This window comes from Scyliorhinus torazame, chromosome 12 (assembly GCF_047496885.1).
Source record: "Scyliorhinus torazame isolate Kashiwa2021f chromosome 12, sScyTor2.1, whole genome shotgun sequence".
NCBI classification, from domain to species: Eukaryota; Metazoa; Chordata; class Chondrichthyes; order Carcharhiniformes; family Scyliorhinidae; genus Scyliorhinus; species Scyliorhinus torazame.
Window position 1 is genome coordinate 71,361,593 of NC_092718.1, and position 27,313 is coordinate 71,388,905.

Here is a 27,313-nt window from a genome sequence, read left to right on the forward strand (position 1 = left end):
TCGCCCCACTGACTCCCCCGCTCCCCCTACTCACTCCCGCTCTCCCCATACGCACTCCAGCTCTCCTCCTACTCACTCCCGCTCTCCCCATACGCACTCCATCTCTCCCCCACCTCACTCCCACTCTCCCCCTACTCACACCCGCTCTCTCCCTACTCACTCCCACTCTCCCCTACTCACTCCCGCTCTGCCCCTACTCACTCCCACTCTCCCCCTACTCACTCCCCCTCTCCCCCTACTCACTCCCGCTCTCTCCCTACTCACTCCCGCTCTCCCCCTACTCACTCCCGCTCTCCCCCTACCCACTCCCGCTCTCCCCCTACTCACTCCCGCTCTCCCCCTCCTCACTCACACTCTCTCCCTCCTCCCGCTCTCCCCCTACTCACTCCCGCTCTCCCCCTACTCACTCCCGCTCTCTCCCTACTCATTCCCACTCTCCCCCTAGTCACTCCCGTCCTCTCCCTCTACTCACTCCCGCTCTCCCCCTACTCACTCCCGGTCTCCCCCTACGCACTCCCACTCTCCCCCTACTCACTCCCACTCTCCCCTACTCACTCCCACTCTCCCCCTACTCACTCCCACTCTCCCCCTACTCACTCCCACTCTCCCCCTACTCACTCCAGCTCTCCCCCTACTCACTCCCGCTCTCCCCCTCCTCACCCCCGCTCTCCCCTACTCACCCTAGCTCTCCCCTCCTCACTCCCGCTCTCCCCCTCCTCACTCCCGCTCTCGCCCTACTCACTCCTGCTCTCTCCCTCCTCACTCCCGCTCTCACCCTACTCACTCCCGCTCTCACCCTACTCACTCCCGCTCTCCCCCTACTCACTCCCGCTCTCCCCCTACTAACTCCCGCTCTCCTCCTACTCACTCACACTCTCCCGCTACTCACTCCCACTCTCTCCCTACACACTCCCGCTCTCCCCCTACTCACTCCCGCTCTCCCCCTACTCACTCCCGCTCTCCCCCTACTCACTCCCGCTCTCCTCCTACTCACTCACACTCTCCCCCTACTCACTCACACTCTCCCCCTACTCACTCACACTCTCCCCCTACTCACTCACACTCTCCCCCTACTCACTCCCACTCTCCCCCTACTCACTCCTGCTCACCCCCTACTCACTCCCAATCTCCCCTACTCGCTCCCGCTCTCTCCCTCTACTCACTCCCTCTCTCGCCCTACTCACTCCCGGTCTCCCCTACACACTCCCACTCTCTCCCTACTCACTCCCAATCTCCCTCTACTCACTCCCGCTCTCTGCCTCTACTCACTCCCGCTCCCCCCCTACTCACTCCCCCTCTCCCCCACCTCACTCCCGCTCTCTCCCTACTCACTCCCGCTCTCTCCCTACTCACTCCCACTCTCCCCCTACCCACTCCCGCTCTCCCCCTACTCACTCCCGCTCTCCCCCTCCTCACTCACACTCTCTCCCTACTCCCGCTCTCCCCCTACTCACTCCCGCTCTCCCCCTACTCACTCCCGCTCTCTCCCTACTCATTCCCACTTTCCCCTACTCACTCCCACTCTCCCCATACTCACTCCCACTCTCGCCCTACTCCCGCTCTCCCCCTACTCACTCCCGCTCTCCCCCTACTCACTCCCGCTCTTTCCCTACTCATTCCCACTCTCCCCTACTCACTCCCACTCTCCCCATACTCACTCCCACTCTCGCCCTACTCACTGCCGCTCTCCCCTACTCACTCCCACTCTCCCCCTACTAACTCCCTCTCTCGCCCTACTCACTCCCGGTCTCCCCTACACACTCCCACTCTCTCCCTACTCACTCCCAATCTCCCTCTACTCACTCCCGCTCTCTGCCTCTACTCACTCCCGCTCTCCCCCTACTCACTCCCGGTCTCCCCCTACTCACTCCCACTCTCTCCATACTCACTTCCAATCTCCCCCTACTCACTCCCGCTCTCTCCCTCTACTCACTCCCGGTCTCCCCCTACTCACTCCCACTCTATCCCTACTCACTCCCGCTCTCTCCGTCTACTCACACCCGCTCTCCCCCAACTCACTCCCGGTCTCCCACTACTCTCTCCCGCTCTCTCCCCCTACTCACTCCCGCTCTCTCCCCCTACTCACTCCCGCTCTCTCCCCCTACTCACTCACGCTCTCCCCCTACTAACTCCCTCTCCCCCCCTACTAACTCCCTCTCTCCCCCTACTAACTCCCTCTCTCCCCCTACTCACTCCCGCTCTCCCCTACTCACTCCCGCTCTCGCCCCACTGACTCCCCCTCTCCCCCTACTCACTCCCGCTCTCCCCATACGCACTCCAGCTCTCCTCCTACTCACTCCCGCTCTCCCCATACGCACTCCATCTCTCCCCCACCTCACTCCCACTCTCCCCCTACTCACTCCCGCTCTCTCCCTACTCACTCCCACTCTCCCCTACTCACTCCCGCTCTGCCCCTACTCACTCCCACTCTCCCCCTACTCACTCCCCCTCTCCCCCTACTCACTCCCGCTCTCTCCCTACTCACTCCCGCTCTCCACCTACTCACTCCCGCTCTCCCCCTACCCACTCCCGCTCTCCCCCTACTCACTCCCGCTCTCCCCCTCCTCACTCACACTCTCTCCCTACTCCCGCTCTCCCCCTACTCACTCCCGCTCTCCCCCTTCTCACTCCCGCTCTCTCCCTACTCATTCCCACTCTCCCCCTAGTCACTCCCGTCCTCTCCCTCTACTCACTCCCGCTCTCCCCCTACTCACTCCCGGTCTCCCCCTACTCACTCCCACTCTCCCCCTACTCGCTCCCACTCTCCCCCTACTCACTCCCACTCTCCCCCTACTCACTCCCACTCTCCCCCTACTCACTCCCACTCTCCCCCTACTCACTCCCACTCTCCCCCTACTCACTCCCGCTCTCCCCCTCCTCACCCCCGCTCTCCCCTACTCACCCTAGCTCTCCCCTCCTCACTCCCGCTCTCCCCCTCCTCACTCCCGCTCTCGCCCTACTCACTCCTGCTCTCTCCCTCCTCACTCCCGCTCTCACCCTACTCACTCCCGCTCTCACCCTACTCACTCCCGCTCTCACCCTACTCACTCCCGCTCTCCCCCTACTAACTCCCGCTCTCCTCCTACTCACTCACACTCTCCCGCTACTCACTCCCACTCTCTCCCTACACACTCGCGCTCTCCCCCTACTCACTCCCGCTCTCCCCCTACTCACTCCCGCTCTCCCCCTACTCACTCCCGCTCTCCTCCTACTCACTCACACTCTCCCCCTACTCACTCACACTCTCCCCCTACTCACTCACACTCTCCCCCTACTCACTCACACTCTCCCCCTACTCACTCCCACTCTCCCCCTACTCACTCCTGCTCACCCCCTACTCACTCCCAATCTCCCCTACACGCTCCCGCTCTCTCCCTCTACTCACTCCCTCTCTCGCCCTACTCACTCCCGGTCTCCCCTACACACTCCCACTCTCTCCCTACTCACTCCCAATCTCCCTCTACTCACTCCCGCTCTCTGCCTCTACTCACTCCCGCTCCCCCCCTACTCACTCCCCCTCTCCCCCACCTCACTCCCGCTCTCTCCCTACTCACTCCCGCTCTCTCCCTACTCACTCCCGCTCTCCCCCTACCCACTCCCGCTCTCCCCCTACTCACTCCCGCTCTCCCCCTCCTCACTCACACTCTCTCCCTACTCCCGCTCTCCCCCTACTCACTCCCGCTCTCCCCCTACTCACTCCCGCTCTCTCCCTACTCATTCCCACTCTCCCCTACTCACTCCCACTCTCCCCATACTCACTCCCGCTCTCGCCGTACTCCCGCTCTCCCCCTACTCACTCCCGCTCTCCCCCTACTCACTCCCGCTCTCTCCCTACTCATTCCCACTCTCCCCTACTCACTCCCACTCTCCCCATACTCACTCCCACTCTCGCCCTACTCACTGCCGCTCTCCCCTACTCACCCCCACTCTCCCCCTACTCACTTCCGCTCTCCCCCTACTCACTCCCACTCTCCCCAACTCACTCCCGCTCTCCCCCTACTCACTCCCACTCTCCCCCTACTCACTCCCGCTCTCTCACTACTCACTCCCGCTCTCTCACTACTCACTCCCGCTCTCGCCCTACTCACTCCCGCTCTCCCCTACTCACTCCCACTCTCTCCCTACTCACTCCCGCTCTCTCCCTACTCACTCCCGCTCTCTCCCTACTCACTCCCGCTCTCCCCCTACTATCTCCCGCTCTCCCCTACTCACTCCCACTCTCTCCCTACTCACTCCCGCTCTCCCCTACTCACGCCCGCTCTCCCCCTACTCACTCCCGTTCTCTCCCTACTCACTCCCGCTCTCCCCCTACTCACTCCCACTCTCTCCCTACTCACTCCCACTCTCTCCCTACTCACTCCCACTCTCTCCCTACTCACTCCCACTCTCTCCCTACTCACTCCCACTCTCTCCCTACTCACTCCCACTCTCTCCCTACTCACTCACACTCTCTCCCTACTCACTCCCACTCTCTCCCTACTCACTCCCGCTCTCTCCCTACTCACTCCCGCTCTCCCCCTACTCACTCCCGCTCTCCCCCTACTCACTCCCGCTCTCCCCCTACTCACTCCCGCTCTCCCCCTACTCACTCCCGCTCTCCCCCTACTCACTCCCGCTCTCCCCCTACTCACTCCCGCTCTCCCCCTACTCACTCCCGCTCTCCCCCTACTCACTCCCGCTCTCCCCCTACTCACTCCCGCTCTCCCCCTACTCACTCCCCTTCTCCCCCTACTCACTCCCGCTCTCCCCCTACTCACTCCCGCTCTCTCCCTTCTCACTCCCGCTCTCCCCTACTCACTCCCGCTCTCCCCTACTCACCCCCGCTCTCCCCTACTCACTCCCGCTCTCCCCCTCCTCACTCCCGCTCTCCCCCTCCTCACTCCCGCTCTCGCCCTACTCACTCCCGCTCTCTCCCTCCTCACTCCCGCTCTCGCCCTACTCACTCCCGCACTCCCCGACTCACTCCCACTCTCCCCCTACTCACTCCCGCTCTCCCCCTACTCACTCCCGCTCTCTCCCTACTCACTCCCACTCTCGCCCTACTCACTCCCGCTCTCCCCCTCCTCACTCCCGCTCTCCCCCTACTCACTCCTGCTCTCCCCCTACTCACTCCTGCTCTCCCCCTACTCACTCCCCCTCTCCCCCGACTCACTCCCGCTCTCCCCTACTCACACCCGCTCTCCCCTACTCAATCCGGCTCTCCCCCTACTCACTCCCGCTCTCGCCTACTCACTCCCGCTCTCCCCCTACTCACTCCCGCTCTCCTCCCACTCACTCCCACTCTCCCCCTACTCACTCCCACTCTCCCCCTCCTCACTCCCGCTCTCCCCCTACTCACTCCCGCTCTCCTCCCACTCACTCCCACTCTCCTCCCACTCACTCCCACTCTCCTCCCACTCACTCCCACTCTCCCCCTACTCAATCCCGCTCTCTCCCTACTCACTCCCGCTCTCTCCCTACTCACTCCCGCTCTCCCCTACTCACTCCCGCTCTCCCCTACTCACTCCCGCTCTGCCCCTACTCACTCCCGCTCTCCCCTACTCTCTCCCGCTCTCCCCCCACTCCCCCTACTCACTCCCGCTCTCCCCATACGCACTCCCACTCTCCCCTACTCACTCCCGCTCTGCTGCTACTCACTCCCGCTCTCCCCTACTCTCTCCCGCTCTCCCCCCACTCCCCCTACTCACTCCCGCTCTCCCCATACGCACTCCAGCTCTCCTCCTACTCACTCCCGCTCTCCCCATACGAACTCCATCTCTCCCCCTCCTCACTCCCACTCTCCCCCTACTCACTCCCGCTCTCCCCAACTCACTCCCACTCTCCCCCTACTCTCTCCCGCTCTCCCCCTACTCACTCCCGCTCTCTCCCTACTCACTCCCGCTCTCTCCCTACTCACTCCCGCTCTCCCCTACTCACTCCCACTCTCCCCCTCCTCATTCCCACTCTCGCCCTACTCACTGCCGCTCTCCCCTACTCACTCCCACTCTCCCCCTACTCACTTCCGCTCTCTCCCTACTCACTCCCGCTCTCCCCTACTCACTCCCACTCTCCCCCTACTCACTCCCGCTCTCCCCCTACTCACTCCCGCTCTCCCCCTACTCACTCCCGCTCTCCCCCTACTCACTCCCGCTCTCCCCCTACTCACTCCCGCTCTCCCCCTACTCACTCCCGCTCTCCCCCTACTCACTCCCACTCTCCCCCTACTCACTCCCGCTCTCTCCCTACTCATTCCCGCTCTCGCCCTATTCACTCCCACTCTCCCCCTACTCACTCCCACTCTCCCCCTACTCACTCCCGCTCTCTCCCTACTCACTCCCACTCTCGCCCTACTCACTCCCGCTCTCCCCTACTCACTCCCACTCTCCCCCTACTCACTCCCGCTCTCTCCCTACTCACTCCCGCTCTCTCCCAACTCACTCCCGCTCTCTCCCTACTCACTCCCTCCCGCTCTCCCCCTACTCACTCCCACTCTCTCCCTACTCACTCCCACTCTCCCCCTACTCACTCCCGCTCTCCCCCTACTCACTCCCGCTCTCCCCTACTCACTCCCACTCTCCCCCTACTCACTCCCGCTCTCTCCCTACTCACTCCCACTCTCTCCCTACTCACTCCCACTCTCTCCCTACTCACTCCCACTCTCTCCCTACTCACTCCCCCTCTCCCCCTACTCACTCCCCCTCTCCCCCTACTCACTCCCCCTCTCCCCCTACTCACTCCCCCTCTCCCCCTACTCACTCCCGCTCTCTCCCTACTCACTCCCACTCTCCCCCTACTCACTCCCGCTCTCCCCCTACTCACTCCCGCTCTCTCCCTACTCACTCCCACTCTCGCCCTACTCACTCCCGCTCTCCCCTCCTCACTCCCGCTCTTCCCCTACTCACTCCTGCTCTCCCCCTACTCACTCCCCCTCTCCCCCGACTCACTCCCGCTCTCCCCTACTCACACCCGCTCTCCCCTACTCAATCCGGCTCTCCCCCTACTCACTCCCGCTCTCCCCTACTCACTCCCGCTCTCCCCCTACTCACTCCCCTCTCCTCCCACTCACTCCCACTCTCCCCCTACTCACTCCCACTCTCCCCCTCCTCACTCCCGCTCTCCCCCTACTCACTCCCGCTCTCCTCCCACTCACTCCCACTCTCCTCCCACTCACTCCCACTCTCCCGCTACTCACTCCCGCTCTCCCCCTACTCACTCCCGCTCTCTCCCTACTCACTCCCGCTCTCTCCCTACTCAGTCCCCCTCTCCCCTACTCACTCCCGCTCTGCCCCTTCTCACTCCCGCTCTCCCCTACTCTCTCCCGCTCTCCCCCCACTCCCCCTACTCACTCCCGCTCTCCCCATACGCACTCCCACTCTCCCCTACTCACTCCCGCTCTGCTGCTACTCACTCCCGCTCTCCCCTACTCTCTCCCGCTCTCCCCCCACTCCCCCTACTCACTCCCGCTCTCCCCATACGCACTCCAGCTCTCCTCCTACTCACTCCCGCTCTCCCCATACGAACTCCATCTCTCCCCCTCCTCACTGCCACTCTCCCCCTACTCACTCCCGCTCTCCCCAACTCACTCCCGCTCTCTCCCTACTCACTCCCGCTCTCCCCCTACTCACTCCCACTCTCCGCCTCCTCATTCCCACTCTCGCCCTACTCACTGCCGCTCTCCCCTACTCACTCCCACTCTCCCCCTACTCACTTCCGCTCTCTCCCTACTCACTCCCGCTCTCCCCTACTCACTCCCGCTCTCCCCCTACTCACTCCCGCTCTCCCCCTACTCACTCCCGCTCTCCCCCTACTCACTCCCGCTCTCTCCCTACTCATTCCCGCTCTCGCCCTATTCACTCCCACTCTCCCCCTACTCACTCCCACTCTCCCCATACTCACTCCCACTCTCCCCATACTCACTCCCGCTCTCTCCCTACTCACTCCCGCTCTCGCCCTACTCACTCCCGCTCTCCCCCTACTCACTCCCGCTCTCTCCCTACTCACTCCCGCTCTCTCCCTACTCACTCCCGCTCTCCCCCTACTCACTCCCACTCTCCCCCTACTCACTCCCACTCTCCCCCTACTCACTCCCACTCTCCCCCTACTCACTCCCACTCTCCCCCTACTCACTCCCGCTCTCCCCCTACTCACTCCCGCTCTCCCCTACTCACTCCCGCTCTCTCCCTACTCACTCCCGCTCTCCCCCTACTCACTCCCGCTCTCCCCCTACTCACTCCCGCTCTCCCCTACTCACTCCCGCTCTCCCCCTACTCACTCCCACTCTCCCCCTACTCACTCCCACTCTCTCCCTTCTCACTCCCGCTCTCCCCTACTCACTCCCACACTCCCCTACTCACCCCCGCTCTCCCCTACTCACTCCCGCTCTCCGCCTCCTCACTCCCGCTCTCGCCCTACTCACTCCCGCTCTCTCCCTCCTCACTCCCGCTCTCGCCCTACTCACTCCCACTCTCCCCTACTCACTCCCACTCTTCCCCTACTCACTCCCATTCTCCCCTACTCACTCCCGCTGTGCCCCTACTCACTCCCGCTCTCCCCTACTCTCTCCCGCTCTCCCCCCACTCCCCCTACTCACACCCGCTCTCCCCATACGCACTCCAGCTCTCCTCCTACTCACTCCCGCTCTCCCCATACGAACTCCATCTCTCCCCCTCCTCACTCCCACTCTCCCCCTACTCACTCCCGCTCTCCCCGACTCACTCCCACTCTCCCCCTACTCACTCATGCTCTCCCCCTACTCACTCCCGCTCTCTCCCTACTCACTCCCACTCTCCCCTACTCACTCCCATTCTCCCCCTACTCACTCCCGCTCTCGCCCTACTCACTGCCGCTCTCCCCTACTCACTCCCGCTCTCCCACTACTCACTTCCGCTCTCTCCCTACTCACTCCCGCTCTCCCCCTACTCACTCCCGCTCTCCCCCTACTCACTCCCGCTCTCCCCCTACTCACTCCCGCTCTCCCCCTACTCACTCCCGCTCTCTCCCTACTCAGTCCCGCTCTCGGCCTATTCGCTCCCGCTCTCCCCTACTCACTCCCACTCTCCCCCTACTCACTCCCGCTCTCCCCGACTCACTCCCACTCTCCCCCTACTCACTCCCGCTCTCCCCCTACTCACTCCCGCTCTCTCCCTACTCACTCCCACTCTCCCCTACTCACTCCCATTCTCCCCCTATTCACTCCCGCTCTCGCCCTACTCACTGCCGCTCTCCCCTACTCACTCCCGCTCTCCCACTACTCACTTCCGCTCTCTCCCTACTCACTCCCACTCTCCCCCTACTCACTCCCGCTCTCCCCCTACTCACTCCCGCTCTCCCCCTACTCACTCCCGCTCTCTCCCTACTCAGTCCCGCTCTCGGCCTATTCACTCCCGCTCTCCCCTACTCACTCCCACTCTCCCCCTACTCACTCCCGCTCTCTCACTACTCACTCCCGCTCTCGCCCTACTCACTCCCGCTCTCGCCCTACTCACTCCCGCTCTCGCCCTACTCACTCCCGCTCTCCCCCTACTCACTCCCGCTCTCTCCCGCTCTCGCCCTACTCACTCCCGCTCTCCCCCTACTATCTCCCGCTCTCCCCTACTCACTCCCACTCTCTCCCTACTCACTCCCGCTCTCCCCTACTCACTCCCGCTCTCCCCCGACTCACTCCCGCTCTCTCCCTACTCACTCCCGCTCTCCCCCTACTCACTCCCACTCTCTCCCTACTCACTGCCACTCTCTCCCTACTCACTCCCACTCTCTCCCTACTCACTCCCGCTCTCCCCATACGCACTCCAGCTCTCCTCCTACTCACTCCCGCTCTCCCCATACGAACTCCATCTCTCCCCCTCCTCACTCCCACTCTCCCCCTACTCACTCCCGCTCTCCCCGACTCACTCCCACTCTCCCCCTACTCACTCATGCTCTCCCCCTACTCACTCCCGCTCTCTCCCTACTCACTCCCACTCTCCCCTACTCACTCCCATTCTCCCCCTACTCACTCCCGCTCTCGCCCTACTCACTGCCGCTCTCCCCTACTCACTCCCGCTCTCCCACTACTCACTTCCGCTCTCTCCCTACTCACTCCCGCTCTCCCCCTACTCACTCCCGCTCTCCCCCTACTCACTCCCGCTCTCCCCCTACTCACTCCCGCTCTCCCCCTACTCACTCCCGCTCTCTCCCTACTCAGTCCCGCTCTCGGCCTATTCGCTCCCGCTCTCCCCTACTCACTCCCACTCTCCCCCTACTCACTCCCGCTCTCCCCGACTCACTCCCACTCTCCCCCTACTCACTCCCGCTCTCCCCCTACTCACTCCCGCTCTCTCCCTACTCACTCCCACTCTCCCCTACTCACTCCCATTCTCCCCCTATTCACTCCCGCTCTCGCCCTACTCACTGCCGCTGTCCCCTACTCACTCCCGCTCTCCCACTACTCACTCCCACTCTCCCCCTACTCACTTCCGCTCTCTCCCTACTCACTCCCACTCTCCCCCTACTCACTCCCGCTCTCCCCCTACTCACTTCCGCTCTCTCCCTACTCACTCCCACTCTCCCCCTACTCACTCCCGCTCTCCCCCTACTCACTCCCGCTCTCCCCCTACTCACTCCCGCTCTCTCCCTACTCAGTCCCGCTCTCGGCCTATTCACTCCCGCTCTCCCCTACTCACTCCCACTCTCCCCCTACTCACTCCCGCTCTCTCACTACTCACTCCCGCTCTCGCCCTACTCACTCCCGCTCTCGCCCTACTCACTCCCGCTCTCGCCCTACTCACTCCCGCTCTCCCCCTACTCACTCCCGCTCTCTCCCGCTCTCGCCCTACTCACTCCCGCTCTCCCCCTACTATCTCCCGCTCTCCCCTACTCACTCCCACTCTCTCCCTACTCACTCCCGCTCTCCCCTACTCACTCCCGCTCTCCCCCGACTCACTCCCGCTCTCTCCCTACTCACTCCCGCTCTCCCCCTACTCACTCCCACTCTCTCCCTACTCACTGCCACTCTCTCCCTACTCACTCCCACTCTCTCCCTACTCACTCCCACTCTCCCCCTACTCACTCCCCCTCTCCCCCTACTCACTCCCTCTCTCTCCCTACTCACTCCCGCTCTCTCCCTACTCACTCCCGCTCTCTCCCTACTCACTCCCGCTCTCCCCCTACTCACTCCCGCTCTCCCCCTACTCACTCCCGCTCTCCCCCTACTCACTCCCGCTCTCCCCCTACTCACTCCCGCTCTCCCCCTACTCACTCCCGCTCTCTCCCTTCTCACTCCCGCTCTCCCCTACTCACTCCCGCTCTCCCCTACTCACTCCTGCTCTCCCCTACTCACCCCCGCTCTCCCCTACTCACTCCCGCTCTCCCCCTATTCACTTCTGCTCTCCCCTACTCACCCCCGCTCTCCCCTACTCACTCCTGCTCTCCCCCACTCACTCCCGCTCTCCCCCTACTCACTCCCACTTTCCCCCTACTCACTCCCGCTCTCTCCCTACTCACTCCCGCTCTCCCCCTACTCACTCCCGCTCTCCCCCTACTCACTCCCGCTCTCTCCCTACTCACTCCCGCTCTCTCCCTACTCACTCCCGCTCTCTCCCTACTCACTCCCGCTCTCTCCCTACTCACTCCCGCTCTCTCCCTACTCACTCCCGCTCTCCCCCTACTCACTCCCCCTCTCCCTCTACTCACTCCCGCTCTCCCCTACTCACTCCCTCTCTCCCCCTACTCACTCCCTCTCTCCCCCTACTCACTCCCTCTCTCCCCCTACTCACTCCTGCTGCCCCCCTACTCACTCCTGCTGCCCCGCTACTCACCCCCGCTCTCCCCCTACTCACTCCCGCTGCCCCCTACTCACTCCCGCTCTCCCCCTACTCACTCCCGCTCCCCCCTACTCACTCCCGCTCCCCCCTACTCACTCCCGCTCTCTCCCTACTCACTCCCGCTCTCTCCCTACTCACTCCCCCTCTCCCCTCCGCACTCCCACTCTCCCCCTACTCACTACCACTCTCCCCCTACTCACCCCCGCTGCCCCCTACTCACTCCCGCTCTCCCCCTACTCACTCCCGCTCTCCCCCTACTCACTCCCGCTCTCCCCCTACTCACTCCCGCTCTCCCCTACTCACTCCCGCTCTCCCCCTACTCACTCCCGCTCTCCCCCTACTCACTCCCGCTCTCCCCCTACTCACTCCCGCTCTCCCTCTACTCACTCCCGCTCTCCCCCTACTCACTCCCGCTCTCCCCCTACTCACTCCGTCTCTCCCCCTACTCACTCCGTCTCCCCCCGTACTCACTCCCGCTGCCCCCTACTCACTCCCGCTCTCACCCTACTCACTCCCGCTCTCCCCTACTCACTCCCGCTCTCCCTCTACTCACTCCCGCTCTCCCTCTACTCACTCCCGCTCTCCCCTACTCACTCCCGCTGCCCCCCTACTCACTCCCACTCTCACCCTACTCACTCCCGCTCTCCCCTACTCACTCCCGCTCTCCCTCTACTCACTCCCGCTCTCCCTCTACTCACTCCCGCTCTCCCCCTACTCACTCCCGCTGCCCCCCTACTCACCCCCGCTCTCTCCCTACTCACTCCTGCTCTCCCCTACTCACCCCCGCTCTCCCCTACTCACTCCCGCTCTCCCCCACTCGCTCCCGCTCTCCCCCACTCACTCCCGCTCTCCCCTACTCACTCCCGCTCTCCCTCTACTCACTCCCGCTCTCCCTCTACTCACTCCCGCTCTCCCCCTACTCACTCCCGCTGCCCCCCTACTCACCCCCGCTCTCTCCCTACTCACTCCTGCTCTCCCCTACTCACCCCCGCTCTCCCCTACTCACTCCCGCTCTCCCCCACTCGCTCCCGCTCTCCCCCACTCGCTCCCGCTCTCCCCTACTCACTCCCGCTCTCCCCTACGCACTCCCGCTCTCCCCCTACTCACTCCCGCTCTCTTCCTACTCACTGCCACTCTCCCCCTACTCACTCCCACTCTCCCCCTACTCACTCCCGCTCTCCCTCAACTCACTCCCACTCTCCCCTATTCACTCCCGCTCTCCCCCTACTCACTCCCTCTCTCCCCCTACTCACTCCCGCTGTCCCCCTACTCACCCCCGCTCTCCCCCTACTCACCCCCGTTGCCCCCTACTCACCCCCGCTCTCCCCATACTCACTCCCGCTCGCTCCCTACTCACTCCCCCTCTCCCCTACTCACTCCCACTCTCCCCCTACTCACTCCCACTCTCCCCTTACTCACTCCCGCTCCCTCCCTACTCACTCCCGCTCTCCCCCTACTCACTCCCGCTCTCCCCCTACTCACTCCGTCTCTCCCCCTACTCGCTCCCGCTGCCCCCCCGTACTCACCCCCGCTCTCCCCTACTCACTACCGCTCTTCCTCTACTCACTCCCGCTCTCCCCTACTCACTCCCTCTCTCCCCCTACTCACTCCCTCTCTCCCCCTACTCACTCCCGCTGCCCCCCTACTCACCCCCGCTCTCTCCCTACTCACTCCCGCTGCCCCCCTATTCACCCCCGCTCTCTCCCTACTCACTCCCGCTCCGCCCCTACTCACTCCCGCTCTCCCCCTACTCACTCCCGCTCTCCCCCTATTCACTCCTGCTCTCCCCTACTCACCCCCGCTCTCCCCTACTCACTCCCGCTCTCCCCCTACTCACTCCCGCTCTCCCCCTACTCACCCCCGCTCTCCCCTATTCACTCCCGCTCTCCCTCTACTCACTCCCGCTCTCCCCCTACTCACTCCCGCTCTCCTCCTACTCACTCCCGCTCTCCCCCTACTCACTCCCGCTCTCCTACTCACTCCCGCTCTCCCCCTACTCACTCCCGCTCTCCCCCTACTCACTCCCGCTCTCCCCCTACTCACTCCCGCTCTCCCCCTACTCACTCCCGCTCTCCCCCTATTCACTCCTGCTCTCCCCTACTCACCCCCGCTCTCCCCTACTCACTCCTGCTCTCCCCTACTCACCCCCGCTCTCCCCTACTCACCCCCGCTCTCCCCCTATTCACTCCTGCTCTCCCCTTCTCACCCCCGCTCTCCCCTACTCACTCCTGCTCTCCCCCACTCACTCCCGCTCTCCCCCTACTCACTCCCACTTTCCCCCTACTCACTCCAGCTCTCTCCCTACTCACTCCCGCTCTCCCCCTACTCACTCCCGCTCTCCCCCTACTCACTCCCGCTCTCTCCCTACTCACTCCCGCTCTCCCCCTACTCACTCCCCCTCTCCCTCTACTCACTCCCGCTCTCCCCTACTCACTCCCTCTCTCCCCCTACTCACTCCCTCTCTCCCCCTACTCACTCCCTCTCTCCCCCTACTCACCCCCGCTCTCCCCCTACTCACTCCCGCTCTCCCCCTACTCACTCCCGCTGCCCCCTACTCACTCCCGCTCTCCCCCTACTCACTCCCGCTCCCCCCGTACTCACTCCCGCTGCCCCCTACTCACTCCCGTTCTCACCCTACTCACTCCCGCTCTCCCCCTACTCACTCCCGCTCCCTCCCTACTCACTCCCCCTTTCCCCTCCGCACTCCCACTCTCCCCCTACTCACTCCCACTCTCCCCCTACTCACCCCCGCTGCCCCCTACTCACTCCCGCTCTCCCCCTACTCACTCCCGCTCTCCCCTACTCACTCCCGCTCTCCCCCTACTCACTCCCGCTCTCCCCCTACTCACTCCCGCTCTCCCCCTACTCACTCCCACTTTCCCCCTACTCACTCCCACTCTCCCCCTACTCACTCCCACTCTCCCCCTACTCACTCCCGCTCTCCCTCTACTCACTCCCGCTCTCTCCCTACTCACTCCCACTCTCCCCCTACTCACTCCCACTCTCTCCCTACTCACTCCCACTCTCTCCCTACTCACTCCCACTCTCTCCCTACTCACTCCCACTCTCCCCCTACTCACTCCCACTCTCCCCCTACTCACTCCCACTCTCCCCCTACTCACTCCCGCTCTCGCCCTACTCATTCCCTCTCTCCCCCTACTCACTCTGCTCTCCCTACTCACTCCTACTCTCTCCCTACTCACTCCCGCTCTCTCCCTACTCACTCCGTCTCCCCCCGTACTCACTCCCGCTGCCCCCTACTCACTCCCGCTCTCACCCTACTCACTCCCGCTCTCCCCCTACTCACTCCCGCTCTCCCCTACTCACTCCCGCTCTCCCCTACTCACTCCCGCTCTCCCCTACTCACTCCCGCTCTCTGCCTACTCACTCCCGCTCTCTCCCTACTCACTCCGTCTCTCCCCCTACTCACTCCCGCTCTCCCCTACTCACTCCCGCTCTCCCCTACTCACTCCCGCTCTCTGCCTACTCACTCCCGCTCTCTCCCTACTCACTCCCGCTCTCGCCCTACTCACTCCCGCTCTCGCCCTACTCACTCCTGCTCTCTCCCTACTCACTCCCGCTCTCCCCCTACTCACTCCCACTCTCCCCCTACTCACTCCCACTCTCTCCCTACTCACTCCCACTCTCTCCCTACTCACTCCCACTCTCCCCCTACTCACTCCCGCTCTCGCCCTTCTCATTCCCTCTCTCCCCCTACTCATTCCCTCTCTCCCCCTACTCACTCTGCTCTCCCTACTCACTCCCGCTCTCTCCCTACTCACTCCCAATCATTTTTTTTAAATTATTTGAAGGTGGGGGGAGATGACATCAAAAGAAGTTTAATTATTCTTTCGGGGGGGGGGGGGTTGCGCGGGCTTGGTGACACACTGCATCCTCCATGGCACCCACTGGTTATGCCGGGCCTGAAGCGTGTCGGGACAGTACCTGCTCCGTCTCCCCGGACATCCGGTCACAAGCATAGCTGCGGTAGAGGGTGAAGCAAGACTCTTTATGTGGGCTCGAGAAATAAGCTATTGAATTGTCTTCACCTATCATATTCCGCATTGGTTTATTAAATTGACATTTTCTCTCCCTCCCTGTCACTCTGTGCATCCTCCCCCATCTCTCTCTCTGTCTCTCTCCCTCCCCCTCCATCCACCTATTTCACCATCCTCTTTCTCCACCCACCCGTCACCTCCCATCTCTGACCCCCTTCAACCTAATCTGCCACTCCCTCCATCCCCCTCTCTCTCTCTGCATTCCCTCTCTCTACCCCCTCACTTTATACACCACCTCAAACCCCCTCTCCCTCCCTGCCCCTACTCACTCTTTTATCTCTGCCCATTCACACCCTCCCTCTCTCCTCCTCTCCTCACTCTCTCTGTCTCTCTCTCTCTATCCTCGCCTCTCTCCCTCTCTATCCTCGCCTCTCTCTTCACCTTCCCATCTCTCTCCCCGCCCTTCTTTCCCTCCGTGCCCCTCTCCCCCCTCTCTCTCTGCCCCATTCTCTCTCTCTGCCTCCATGTCTTCCTTTCCCTCTCTCTTCAATTTATCTCCATTTCTCTCTCGCTCATTTCTTTGCTCCCTCCTGCCTCTCTCTCTCTTTCTGGCTCTCTCCCTTGCTCTCTCTCTCTCTTCCTTCACCCTCTCTCTCTCCCTTGTTCTCTCTCTCTCTCCCTTGCTGTCTCTATGTCTGTCTTTCTCTCCCATCACTCTCCCTTGCTCTCTCTCTCTCTCTCCCTCCTCTCACTCCCTTGCTGTCTCTATGTCTGTCTTTCTCTCTCTCACTCCCCGTTGCACTCTCTCCCTTGCTCTCGCTTTCTCTCCCATCACTCTGTCTCTCTCTCCCCACAGGAATGTGCTCTGGTGGACAGTTGGGGAAACAGTTTGTCACCATATTTATGGAGAACTATAACTATGCCTACAAAGCGAAAGCCAAACTCGAGTTACTCATCAACTCATACGAAGTATCCACCAAGGTCACAGTCAAGCTGAAAAACGAGCCATCATTCCAGAAGGTGCTCCTGCTGGGTAAGGATGAGACGGCCTTGGTCAACGTGGCCCAGACGAGCGAGCTGCGTGGCAGTGAACGGGGATATAAAACGGTGCTCATCACCTCGGACAAGGACATCTCTGTCTCCACCTTCAACACAAAATTTCTCACGGCGGACGCTGCTGTGATTTACCCAACATCCTCTCTGGGCAGTGAGTATTACATCTTCACTCCCGACCTGGGGGTTCTTGGGTTAAGAAAGGAGTTTGCCATCACCAACACCGAACAACCAAACACAGTCACCATCAAGCTGACCGGGGCAGTCCTCTTCCAAGGGCACAGGTACGGGAAAGGGTCAACAGTGAAGGTCTCGCTGAAACCGTACGAGAGTGCCCAGTTCCAGAGCAGTTACAACCTGACCGGCTCCAGGGTGGTCGGGACCGGCCCCCTGGCTGTGCTGTCCGGACACACATGTAGCATGACAAGTTTCAAATGTAACCACGTGTATGAGCAGCTGCCGTCAGTCGACCAGTGGGGCACGGACTACTTGGTGGCACCCACGTCCGTGCAGAACAAGTGTGATTATGTCTACGTGTTGGCTTCTCAGCCCACCGAGCTCCATGTCAGCTGTGACCGCAGGCCTCGGCAGCTGCAGGCTGGGGAGGCGGCAAAGTACCGCGTGTACCCCAATAGACCCATCACCATCTCTGCCAACAAAGGAATCCTCGTTCTCTACTACTTCCCCGGAGTTTTGAAAGTCGGACACAAAGGATATGACCCATTCCTCATGACCATCAGGCCCACCAGTCAGTTTGCCAGCTCCTACATCACCCGAGGACTCAAAGATTTCACAAACTTCATCAGCATCGTGGCGAAGAGCTCAGAAACCGGGAAGGTCCTGCTGGACAATCACCAGCTCCCAGGCAGAAATAGGTGGCAGGCGATTGGAGATTCTGGCTACTCCTGGACCGATGTTTCGGTTGGCGTACGAGATGAGAGGCATGTAGTCCAGGTGACACCGGGCAGCGGGATCGCGGTCTACAAATACGGTGTCGCCGAAATGAACGCCTACGGGTGTCAGGGGAACGAGCAGACTGCCGGTGGCCCAAGGCCAGGTAAGGATGTAACACTGAAGAGTGTTTGATGACGACAGTGCAGAGGGAGCCTTATTCTGTACCTAACCCGTGCTATGCCTGTCCTGGGAGTGTTTGATGGGGACAGTGTAGAGGGAGCCTTATTCTGTACCTAACCCGTGCTATGCCTGTCCTGGGAGTGTTTGATGGGGACAGTGTAGAGGGAGCCTTATTCTGTACCTAACCCGTGCTATGCCTGTCCTGGGAGTGTTTGATAGGGACAGTGCAGAGGGAGCTTTACTCTGTATCTAACCCCGTGCTGTACCTGTCCTGGGAGTGTTTGATGGGGACAGTGTAGAGAGAGCTTTACTCTGTATCAAACCCCGTGCTGTACCTGTCCTGGGAGTGTTTGATGGGGACAGTGTAGAGGGAGCTTTACTCTGTATCTAACCCCGTGCTGTACCTGTCCTGGGAGTGTTTGATGGGGACAGTGTAGAAGGAGCTTTACTCTGTATCTAACCCGTGATATGCCTGTCCTGGGAGTGTTTGATGGGGACAGTGTAGTGGGAGCTTTACTCTGTGTCTAACCCCGTGCTGTACCTGTCCTGGGAGTGTTTGATGGGGACAGTGCAGAGGGAGCTTTACTCTGTATCTAACTCCGTGCTGTACCTGCTCTGGGAGTGTTTGATGGGGACAGTGTAGAAGGAGCTTTACTCTGTATCTAACCCTGTGCTGTACCTGTCCTGGAAGTGTTTGATGGGGACAGTGCAGAGGAAGCTTTATTCTGTATCTAACCCCGTGCTGTAACTGTCCTGGGAGTGTTTGATGGGGACAGTGTAGAAGGAGCTTTACTCTGTATCTAACCCTGTGCTGTACCTGTCCTGGGAGTGTTTGATGGGGACAGTGCAGAGGGAGCTTTACTCTGTATCTAACCCCGTGCTGTACCTGTCCTGGGAGTGTTTGATGGGGACAGTGTAGAAGGAGCTTTACTCTGTATCTAACCTGTGCTATGCCTGTCCTGGGAGTGTTTGATGGGGACAGTGTAGAGGGAGCTTTACTCTGTATCTAACTCCGTGCTGTACCTGTCCTGGGAGTGTTTGATGGGGACAGTGTAGAGTGGGCCTTACTCTGTATCTAACCCCATGCTGTACCTGTCCTGGGAGTGTTTGATGGGGACAAAGTAGAGGGAGCTTTACTCTGTATCTAACCCCGTGCTGTACTTGTCCTGGCAGTGTTTGATGCGGACAGTGTAGAGGAAGCTTTACTCTGTACCTAACCCCGTGCTGTACCTGTCCTGTGAGTGTTTGATGGGGCAGTATAGAGAGAGCTTTACTCTGTATCTAGCCCCGTGCTGTACCTGTCCTGGGAGTGTTTGATGGGGACAGTGCAGAGGGAGCTTTTCTCTGTATCTAACCCTGTGCTGTACCTGTCCTGGGAGTGTTTGATGGGGACAGTGCAGAGGGAGCTTTTCTCTGTATCTAACCCTGTGCTGTACCTGTCCTGGGAGTGTTTGATGGGGACAGTGCAGAGGGAGCTTTACTCTGTATCTAACCCCGTGCTGTACCTGTCCTGGGAGTGTTTGATGGGGACAGTGCAGAAAGAGCTTTTCTCTGTATCTAACTCCGTGCTGTACCTGTCCTGGGAGTGTTTGATGGGGACAGTGAAGAGGGAGTTTTACTCTGTATCTAACCCCGTGCTGTACCTGTCCTGGGAGTGATTGATGGGGACCGTGTAGAGGGAGGTTTACTCTGTATCTAACCCCGTGCTGTACCTGTCCAGGGAGTGTTTGATGGGGACAGTGTAGAGGGAGCTTTACTCTGTACCTAACTCCGTGCTGTACCTGTCCTGGGTGTGTTTGATGGGGACAGTGTTGAGGGAACTTTACTCGGTATCTAGCCCTGTGCTGTACCTGTCCTGGGAGTGTTTGATGGGGACAGTGTAGAGGAAGCGTTACTCTGTGTCTAACTTCGTGCTGTACCTGTCCTGGGAGTGTTTGATGGGGACAGTGTAGAGGAAGCTTTACTCTGTATCTAACCCCGTGATGTGCCTGTCCTGGGAGTGTTTGATGGGAACAGTGCAGAGGGAGCTTTACTCTGTATCTAACCCCGTGCTGTTCCTGTCCTGGGTGTGTTTGATGGGGACAGTGTAGAGGGACTTTACTCTGTATCTAACCCTGTGCTGTACCTGTCCTGGGAGTGTTTGATGGGGACAGTGTAGAGTGGGCCTTACTCTGTATCTAACCCCATGCTGTACCTGTCCTGGGAGTGTTTGATGGGGACAAAGTAGAGGGAGCTTTACTCTGTATCTAACCCAGTGCTGTACTTGTCCTGGCAGTGTTTGATGCGGACAGTGTAGAGGAAGCTTTACTCTGTACCTAACCCCGTGCTGTACCTGTCCTGTGAGTGTTTGATGGGGCAGTGTAGAGAGAGCTTTACTCTGTATCTAGCCCCGTGCTGTACCTGTCCTGGGAGTGTTTGATGGGGACAGTGTAGAGGGAGCTTCACTCTGTATCTAACCCCGTGCTGCACCTGTCCTGGGAGTGTTTGATGGGGACAAAGTAGAGGGAGCTTTACTCTGTATCTAACCCCGTGCTGTACTTGTCCTGGCAGTGTTTGATGCGGACAGTGTAGAGGAAGCTTTACTCTGTATCTAGCCCCGTGCTGTACCTGTCCTGGGAGTGTTTGATGGGGACAGTGCAGAAAGAGCTTTTCTCTGTATCTAACTCCGTGCTGTACCTGTCCTGGGAGTGTTTGATGGGGACAGTGAAGAGGGAGCTTTACTCTGTATCTAACCCCGTGCTGTACCTGTCCTGGGAGTGATTGATGGGGACCGTGTAGAGGGAGCATTACTCTGTATCTAACCCCGTGCTGTACCTGTCCAGGGAGTGTTTGATGGGGACAGTGTAGAGGGAGCTTTACTCTGTATCTAACTCCGTGCTGTACCAGTCCAGGGTGTGTTTGATGGGGACAGTGTTGAGGGAACTTTACTCGGTATCTAGCCCTGTGCTGTACCTGTCCTGGGAGTGTTTGATGGGGACAGTGTAGAGGAAGCGTTACTCTGTGTCTAACTTCGTGCTGTACCTGTCCTGGGAGTGTTTGATGGGGACAGTGTAGAGGAAGCTTTACTCTGTATCTAACCCCGTGATGTGCCTGTCCTGGGAGTGTTTGATGGGGACAGTGCAGAGGGAGCTTTACTCTGTATCTAACCCCGTGCTGTTCCTGTCCTGGGTGTGTTTGATGGGGACAGTGTAGAAGGAGCTTTACTCTGTATCTAACCCGTGCTATGCCTGTCCTGGGAGTGTTTGATGGGGACAGTGTAGAGGGAGCTTTACTCTGTGTCTAACCCCATGCTATGCCTGTCCTGGGAGTGCCTGATGGGGACAGTGTAGAGGGACTTTACTCTGTATCTAACCCTGTGCTGTACCTGTCCTGGGAGTGTTTGATGGGGACAGTGTAGAGTGGGCCTTACTCTGTATCTAACCCCATGCTGTACCTGTCCTGGGAGTGTTTGATGGGGACAAAGTAGAGGGAGCTTTACTCTGTATCTAACCCCGTGCTGTACTTGTCCTGGCAGTGTTTGATGCGGACAGTGTAGAGGAAGCTTTACTCTGTATCTAGCCCCGTGCTGTACCTGTCCTGGGAGTGTTTGATGGGGACAGTGTAGAGGGAGCTTCACTCTGTATCTAACCCCGTGCTGCACCTGTCCTGGGAGTGTTTGATGGGGACAGTGCAGAGGGAGCTTTCTCTGTATCTAACCCTGTGCTGTACCTGTCCTGGGAGTGTTTGATGGGGACAGTGCAGAGGGAGCTTTACTCTGTATCTAACCCCGTGCTGCACCTGTCCTGGGAGTGTTTGATGGGGACAGTGCAGAGGGAACTTTACTCGGTATCTAGCCCTGTGCTGTTCCTGTCCTGGGAGTGTTTGATGGGGACAGTACAGAGGGAGCTTTACTCTGTACATAACCCCGTGCTGTACGTGTCCTGGGAGTGTTTGATGGGGACAAAGTAGAGGGAGCTTTACTCTGTATCTAACCCCGTGCTGTACTTGTCCTGGGAGTTTTTGATGCGGACAGTGTACAGGAAGCTTTACTCTGTATCTAAGCCCGTGCTGTACCTGTCCTGGGAGTGTTTGATGGGGACAGTGTAGAGGAAGCGTTACTATGTATCTAACTTCGTGCTGTACCTGTCCTGGGAGTGTTTGATGGGGACAGTGTAGAGGAAGGTTTACTCTGTATCTAACCCCGTGATGTACCTGTCCTGGGAGTGTTTGATGGGGACAGTGCAGAGGGAGCTTTACTCGGTATTTCGCCCCGTGCTGTTCCTGTCCTGGGTGTGTTTGATGGGGACAGTGCAGAGGGAGCTTTACTCTGTATCTAACCCCGTGCTGTACCTGTCCTGGGAGTGTTTGATGGGGACAGTGTATATGGAACTTTACTCTGTATCTAACCCTGTGCTGTACCTGTCCTGGGAGTGTTTGATGGGGACAGTGCAGGGGAAGATTTACTCTGTATCTAACCCCGTGCTGTACCTGTCCTGGGAGTGTTTGATGGGGACAGTGAAGAGGGAGCTTTACTCTGTATCTAACCCCGTGCTGTACCTGGCCTGGGAGTGTTTGATGGGGACAGTGTAGAAGGAGCTTTAATCTGTATCTAACCCTGTGCTGTACCTGTCCTGGGAATGTTTGATGGGGACAGTGCAGAGGGAGCTTTAACCTGTATCTAACCCCGTGCTGTACCTGTCCTGGGAGTGTTTGATGGGGACAGTGCAGAGGGAGCTTTAGTCTGTATCTAACCCCGTGCTGTACCTGTCCTGGGAGTGTTTGATGGGGACAGTGCAGAGGGAGCTTTACTCTGTATCTAACCCCGTGCTGTACCTGTCCTGGGAGTGTTTGATGGGGACAGTGCAGAGGGAGCTTTACTCTGTATCAAAACCCGTGCTGTATCTGTCCTGGGAGTGTTTGATGTGGACAGTGTGGAAGGAGCATTACTCTGTATCTAACCCTGTGCTGTACCTGCCCTGAGAGTATTTGATGGGGACAGTGCAGAGGGAGCTTTACTCTATATCCAACCCAGTGCTGTTCCTGTCCTGGGAGTGTTTGATGGGGACAGTGTAGAGGGAGCTTCACTCTGTATCTAACCCCGTGCTGCACCTGTCTTGGGAGTGTTTGATGGGGACAGTGCAGAGGGAGCTTTTCTCTGTATCTAACCCTGTGCTGTACCTGTCCTGGGAGTGTTTGATTGGGCCAGTGCAGAGGGAGCTTTACTCTGTATCTAACCCTGTGCTGTACCTGTCCTGGGAGTGTTTGATGGGGACAGTGCAGAGGGAGCTTTACTCTGTATCTAACCCCGTGCTGTACCTGTCCTGGGAGTGTTTGATGGGGACAGTGTATAAGGAGCTTTACTCTGTATCTAACCCTGTGCTGTACCTGTCCCGGGAGTGTTTGATGGGGACAGTGCAGAGGGAGCTTTACTCTGTATCTAACCCCGTGCTGTACCTGTCCTGGGAGTGTTTGATGGGGACAGTGTAGAAGGAGCTTTAATCTGTATCTAACCCTGTGATGTACCTGTCCTGGGAATGTTTGATGGGGACAGTGCAGAGGGAGCTTTAATCTGTATCTAACCCCGTGCTGTACCTGTCCTGGGAGTGTTTGATGGGGACAGTGCAGAGGGAGCTTTACTCTGTATCTAACCCCGTGCTGTACCTGTCCTGGGAGTGTTTGATGGGGACAGTGTATAAGGAGCTTTACTCTGTATCTAACCCTGTGCTGTACCTGTCCCGGGAGTGTTTGATGGGGACAGTGCAGAGGGAGCTTTACTCTGTATCTAACCCCGTGCTGTAACTGTCCTGGGAGTGTTTGATGGGGACAGTGTAGAAGGAGCTTTAATCTGTATCTAACCCTGTGATGTACCTGTCCTGGGAATGTTTGATGGGGACAGTGCAGAGGGAGCTTTAATCTGTATCTAACCCCGTGCTGTACCTGTCCTGGGAGTGTTTGATGGGGACAGTGCAGAGGGAGCTTTACTCTGTATCTAACCCCGTGCTGTACCTGTCCTGGGAGTGTTTGATGGGGACAGTGCAGAGGGAGCTGTACTCTATATCTAACCCTGTGCTGTTCCTGTCCTGGGAGTGTTTGATGGGGACAGTGCAGAGGGAGCTTTACTCTGTACATAACCCCGTGCTGTACGTGTCCTGGGAGTGTTTGATGGGGACAGTGCAGAGGGAGCTTTACTCTGTATCTAACCCCGTGCTGTACCTGTCCTGGGAGTGTTTGATGGGGACAATGTGGAAGGAGCTTTACTCTGTATCTAACCCTGTGCTGTACCTGTCCTGGGAGTGTTTGATGGCGACAGTGCAGAGGGAGCTTTACTCTGTATCTAACCCCGTGCTGTACCTGTCCTGGGAGTGTTTGATGGGGACAGTGCGGAGGAAGCTTTACTCTTTATCTAACCCCGTGCTGTACCTGTCCTGGGAGTGTTTGAGGGGACAGTGCAGAGGGAGCTGTACTCTATATCTAACCCCGTGCTGTTCCTGTCCTGGGAGTGTTTGATGGGGACAGTGCAGAGGGAGCTTTACTCTGTACATAACCCCGTGCTGTACCTGTCCTGGGAGTGTTTGATGGGGACAAAGTAGAGGGAGCTTTACTCTGTATCTAACCCCATGCTGTGCCTGTCCTGGGAGTGTTTGATGGGGACAAAGTAGAGGGAGCTTTACTCTGTATCTAACCCCGTGCTGTACTTGTCCTGGGAGTTTTTGATGCGGACAGTGTACAGGAAGCTTTACTCTGTATCTAACCCCGTGCTGTACCTGTCCTGGGAGTGTTTGATGGGGCCAGTGTAGAGGAAGCGTTACTCTGTATCTAACTTCGTGCTGTACCTGTCCTGGGAGTGTTTGATGGGGACAGTGTAGAGGAAGCTTTACTCTGTATCTAACCCCGTGATGTACCGGTCCTGGGAGTCTTTGATGGGGACAGTGCAGAGGGAGCTTTACTCGGTATCTCACCCCGTGCTGTTACTGTCCTGGGTGTGTTTGATGGGGACAGTGCAGTGGGAGCTTTACTGTGCATCTAATCCCGTGCTGTACCTGTCCTGGGAGTGTTTGATGGGGACAGTGTAGAGGGAGTTTTACTCTGTATTTAGCCCCGTGCTGTACCTGTCCTGTGAGTGTTTGATGGGGTCAGTGTAGAGGGAGATTTACTCTGTACCCAAACCCGTGCTGTACCTGTCCTGGGAGTGTTTGATGGGGCAGTGTAGCGAGAGCTTTACTCTGTATCTAACAGTATGGGCAGCACGGTAGCATTGTGGATAGCACAATTGCTTCACAGCTCCAGGGTCCCATGTTCGATTCCGGCTTGGGTCACTGTCTGTGCGGAGTCTGCACATCCTCCCCGTGTGTGCGTGGGTTTCCTCCGGGTGCTCCGGTTTCCTCCCACAGTCCAAAGATGTGCAGGTTAGGTGGGTTGGCCATGCTAAATTGCCCTTAGTGTCCAAAATTGCCCTTAGTGTTGAGTGGGGTTACTGGGTTATGGGGATAGGGTGGAGGTGTTGACCTTGGGTAGGGTGCTCTTTCCAAGAGCCGGTGCAGACTCGATGGGCTGAATGGCCTCCTTCTGCACTGTAAATTCTATGATGATAACCCCGTGCTGTACCTGTCCTGGGAATGTTTGATGGGGACAGTGTAGAGGGATCTTTACTCTGTATCTAACCCCGTGCTGCACCTGTCCTGGAAGTGTTGGATGGGGACAATGTAGAGGGAGCTTCACTCTGTATCTAACCCCGTGCTGCACCTGTCCTGGGAGTGTTTGATGGGGACAGTGCAGAGGGAGCTTTACTCTGTATCTAACCCCGTGCTGTACCTGTCCTGGGAGTGTTTGATGGGGACAGTGTAGTGGGAGCTTTACTCTGTATCTAACTCCGTGCTGCACCTGTCCTGGGAGTGTTTGATGGGGACAGTGTAGAAAGAGCATTACTCTGTATCGAACCCGGTGCTGTACCTGTCCTGGGTGTGTTTGATGGGGACAGTGCAGAGGGAGCTTTTCTCTGTATCTAACTCCATGCTGCACCTGCCCTGAGAGTGTTTGATGGGGACAGTGCAGAGGGAGCTTTACTCTGTATCTAACCCCGTGCTGTACCTGTCCTGGGAGTGTTTGATGGGGACAGTGTATAAGGAGCTTTACTCTGTATCTAACCCTGTGCTGTACCTGTCCCGGGAGTGTTTGATGGGGACAGTGCAGAGGGAGCTTTACTCTGTATCTAACCCCGTGCTGTACCTGTCCTGGGAGTGTTTGATGGGGACAGTGTAGAAGGAGCTTTAATCTGTATCTAACCCTGTGATGTACCTGTCCTGGGAATGTTTGATGGGGACAGTGCAGAGGGAGCTTTAATCTGTATCTAACCCCGTGCTGTACCTGTCCTGGGAGTGTTTGATGGGGACAGTGCAGAGGGAGCTTTACTCTGTATCTAACCCCGTGCTGTACCTGTCCTGGGAGTGTTTGATGGGGACAGTGCAGAGGGAGCTGTACTCTATATCTAACCCTGTGCTGTTCCTGTCCTGGGAGTGTTTGATGGGGACAGTGCAGAGGGAGCTTTACTCTGTACATAACCCCGTGCTGTACGTGTCCTGGGAGTGTTTGATGGGGACAGTGCAGAGGGAGCTTTACTCTGTATCTAACCCCGTGCTGTACCTGTCCTGGGAGTGTTTGATGGGGACAATGTGGAAGGAGCTTTACTCTGTATCTAACCCTGTGCTGTACCTGTCCTGGGAGTGTTTGATGGCGACAGTGCAGAGGGAGCTTTACTCTGTATCTAACCCCGTGCTGTACCTGTCCTGGGAGTGTTTGATGGGGACAGTGCGGAGGAAGCTTTACTCTTTATCTAACCCCGTGCTGTACCTGTCCTGGGAGTGTTTGAGGGGACAGTGCAGAGGGAGCTGTACTCTATATCTAACCCCGTGCTGTTCCTGTCCTGGGAGTGTTTGATGGGGACAGTGCAGAGGGAGCTTTACTCTGTACATAACCCCGTGCTGTACCTGTCCTGGGAGTGTTTGATGGGGACAAAGTAGAGGGAGCTTTACTCTGTATCTAACCCCATGCTGTGCCTGTCCTGGGAGTGTTTGATGGGGACAAAGTAGAGGGAGCTTTACTCTGTATCTAACCCCGTGCTGTACTTGTCCTGGGAGTTTTTGATGCGGACAGTGTACAGGAAGCTTTACTCTGTATCTAACCCCGTGCTGTACCTGTCCTGGGAGTGTTTGATGGGGCCAGTGTAGAGGAAGCGTTACTCTGTATCTAACTTCGTGCTGTACCTGTCCTGGGAGTGTTTGATGGGGACAGTGTAGAGGAAGCTTTACTCTGTATCTAACCCCGTGATGTACCGGTCCTGGGAGTCTTTGATGGGGACAGTGCAGAGGGAGCTTTACTCGGTATCTCACCCCGTGCTGTTACTGTCCTGGGTGTGTTTGATGGGGACAGTGC

At 58.7% G+C, this 27,313-nt stretch overlaps 1 protein-coding gene across 1 annotated transcript in view; it reads left to right on the forward strand.

Annotated features, from left to right (window-relative positions):
- fcgbp (Fc gamma binding protein) overlaps window positions 1–27,313 on the forward strand; it is a 317,136-nt gene that overhangs the window by 122,985 nt on the left and 166,838 nt on the right. The window contains exon 3 of the mRNA XM_072468845.1: window positions 16,635–17,888. Coding sequence (XP_072324946.1) covers window positions 16,635–17,888 — 1,254 coding nt within the window. The remainder of the gene's footprint in view (window positions 1–16,634; window positions 17,889–27,313) is intronic.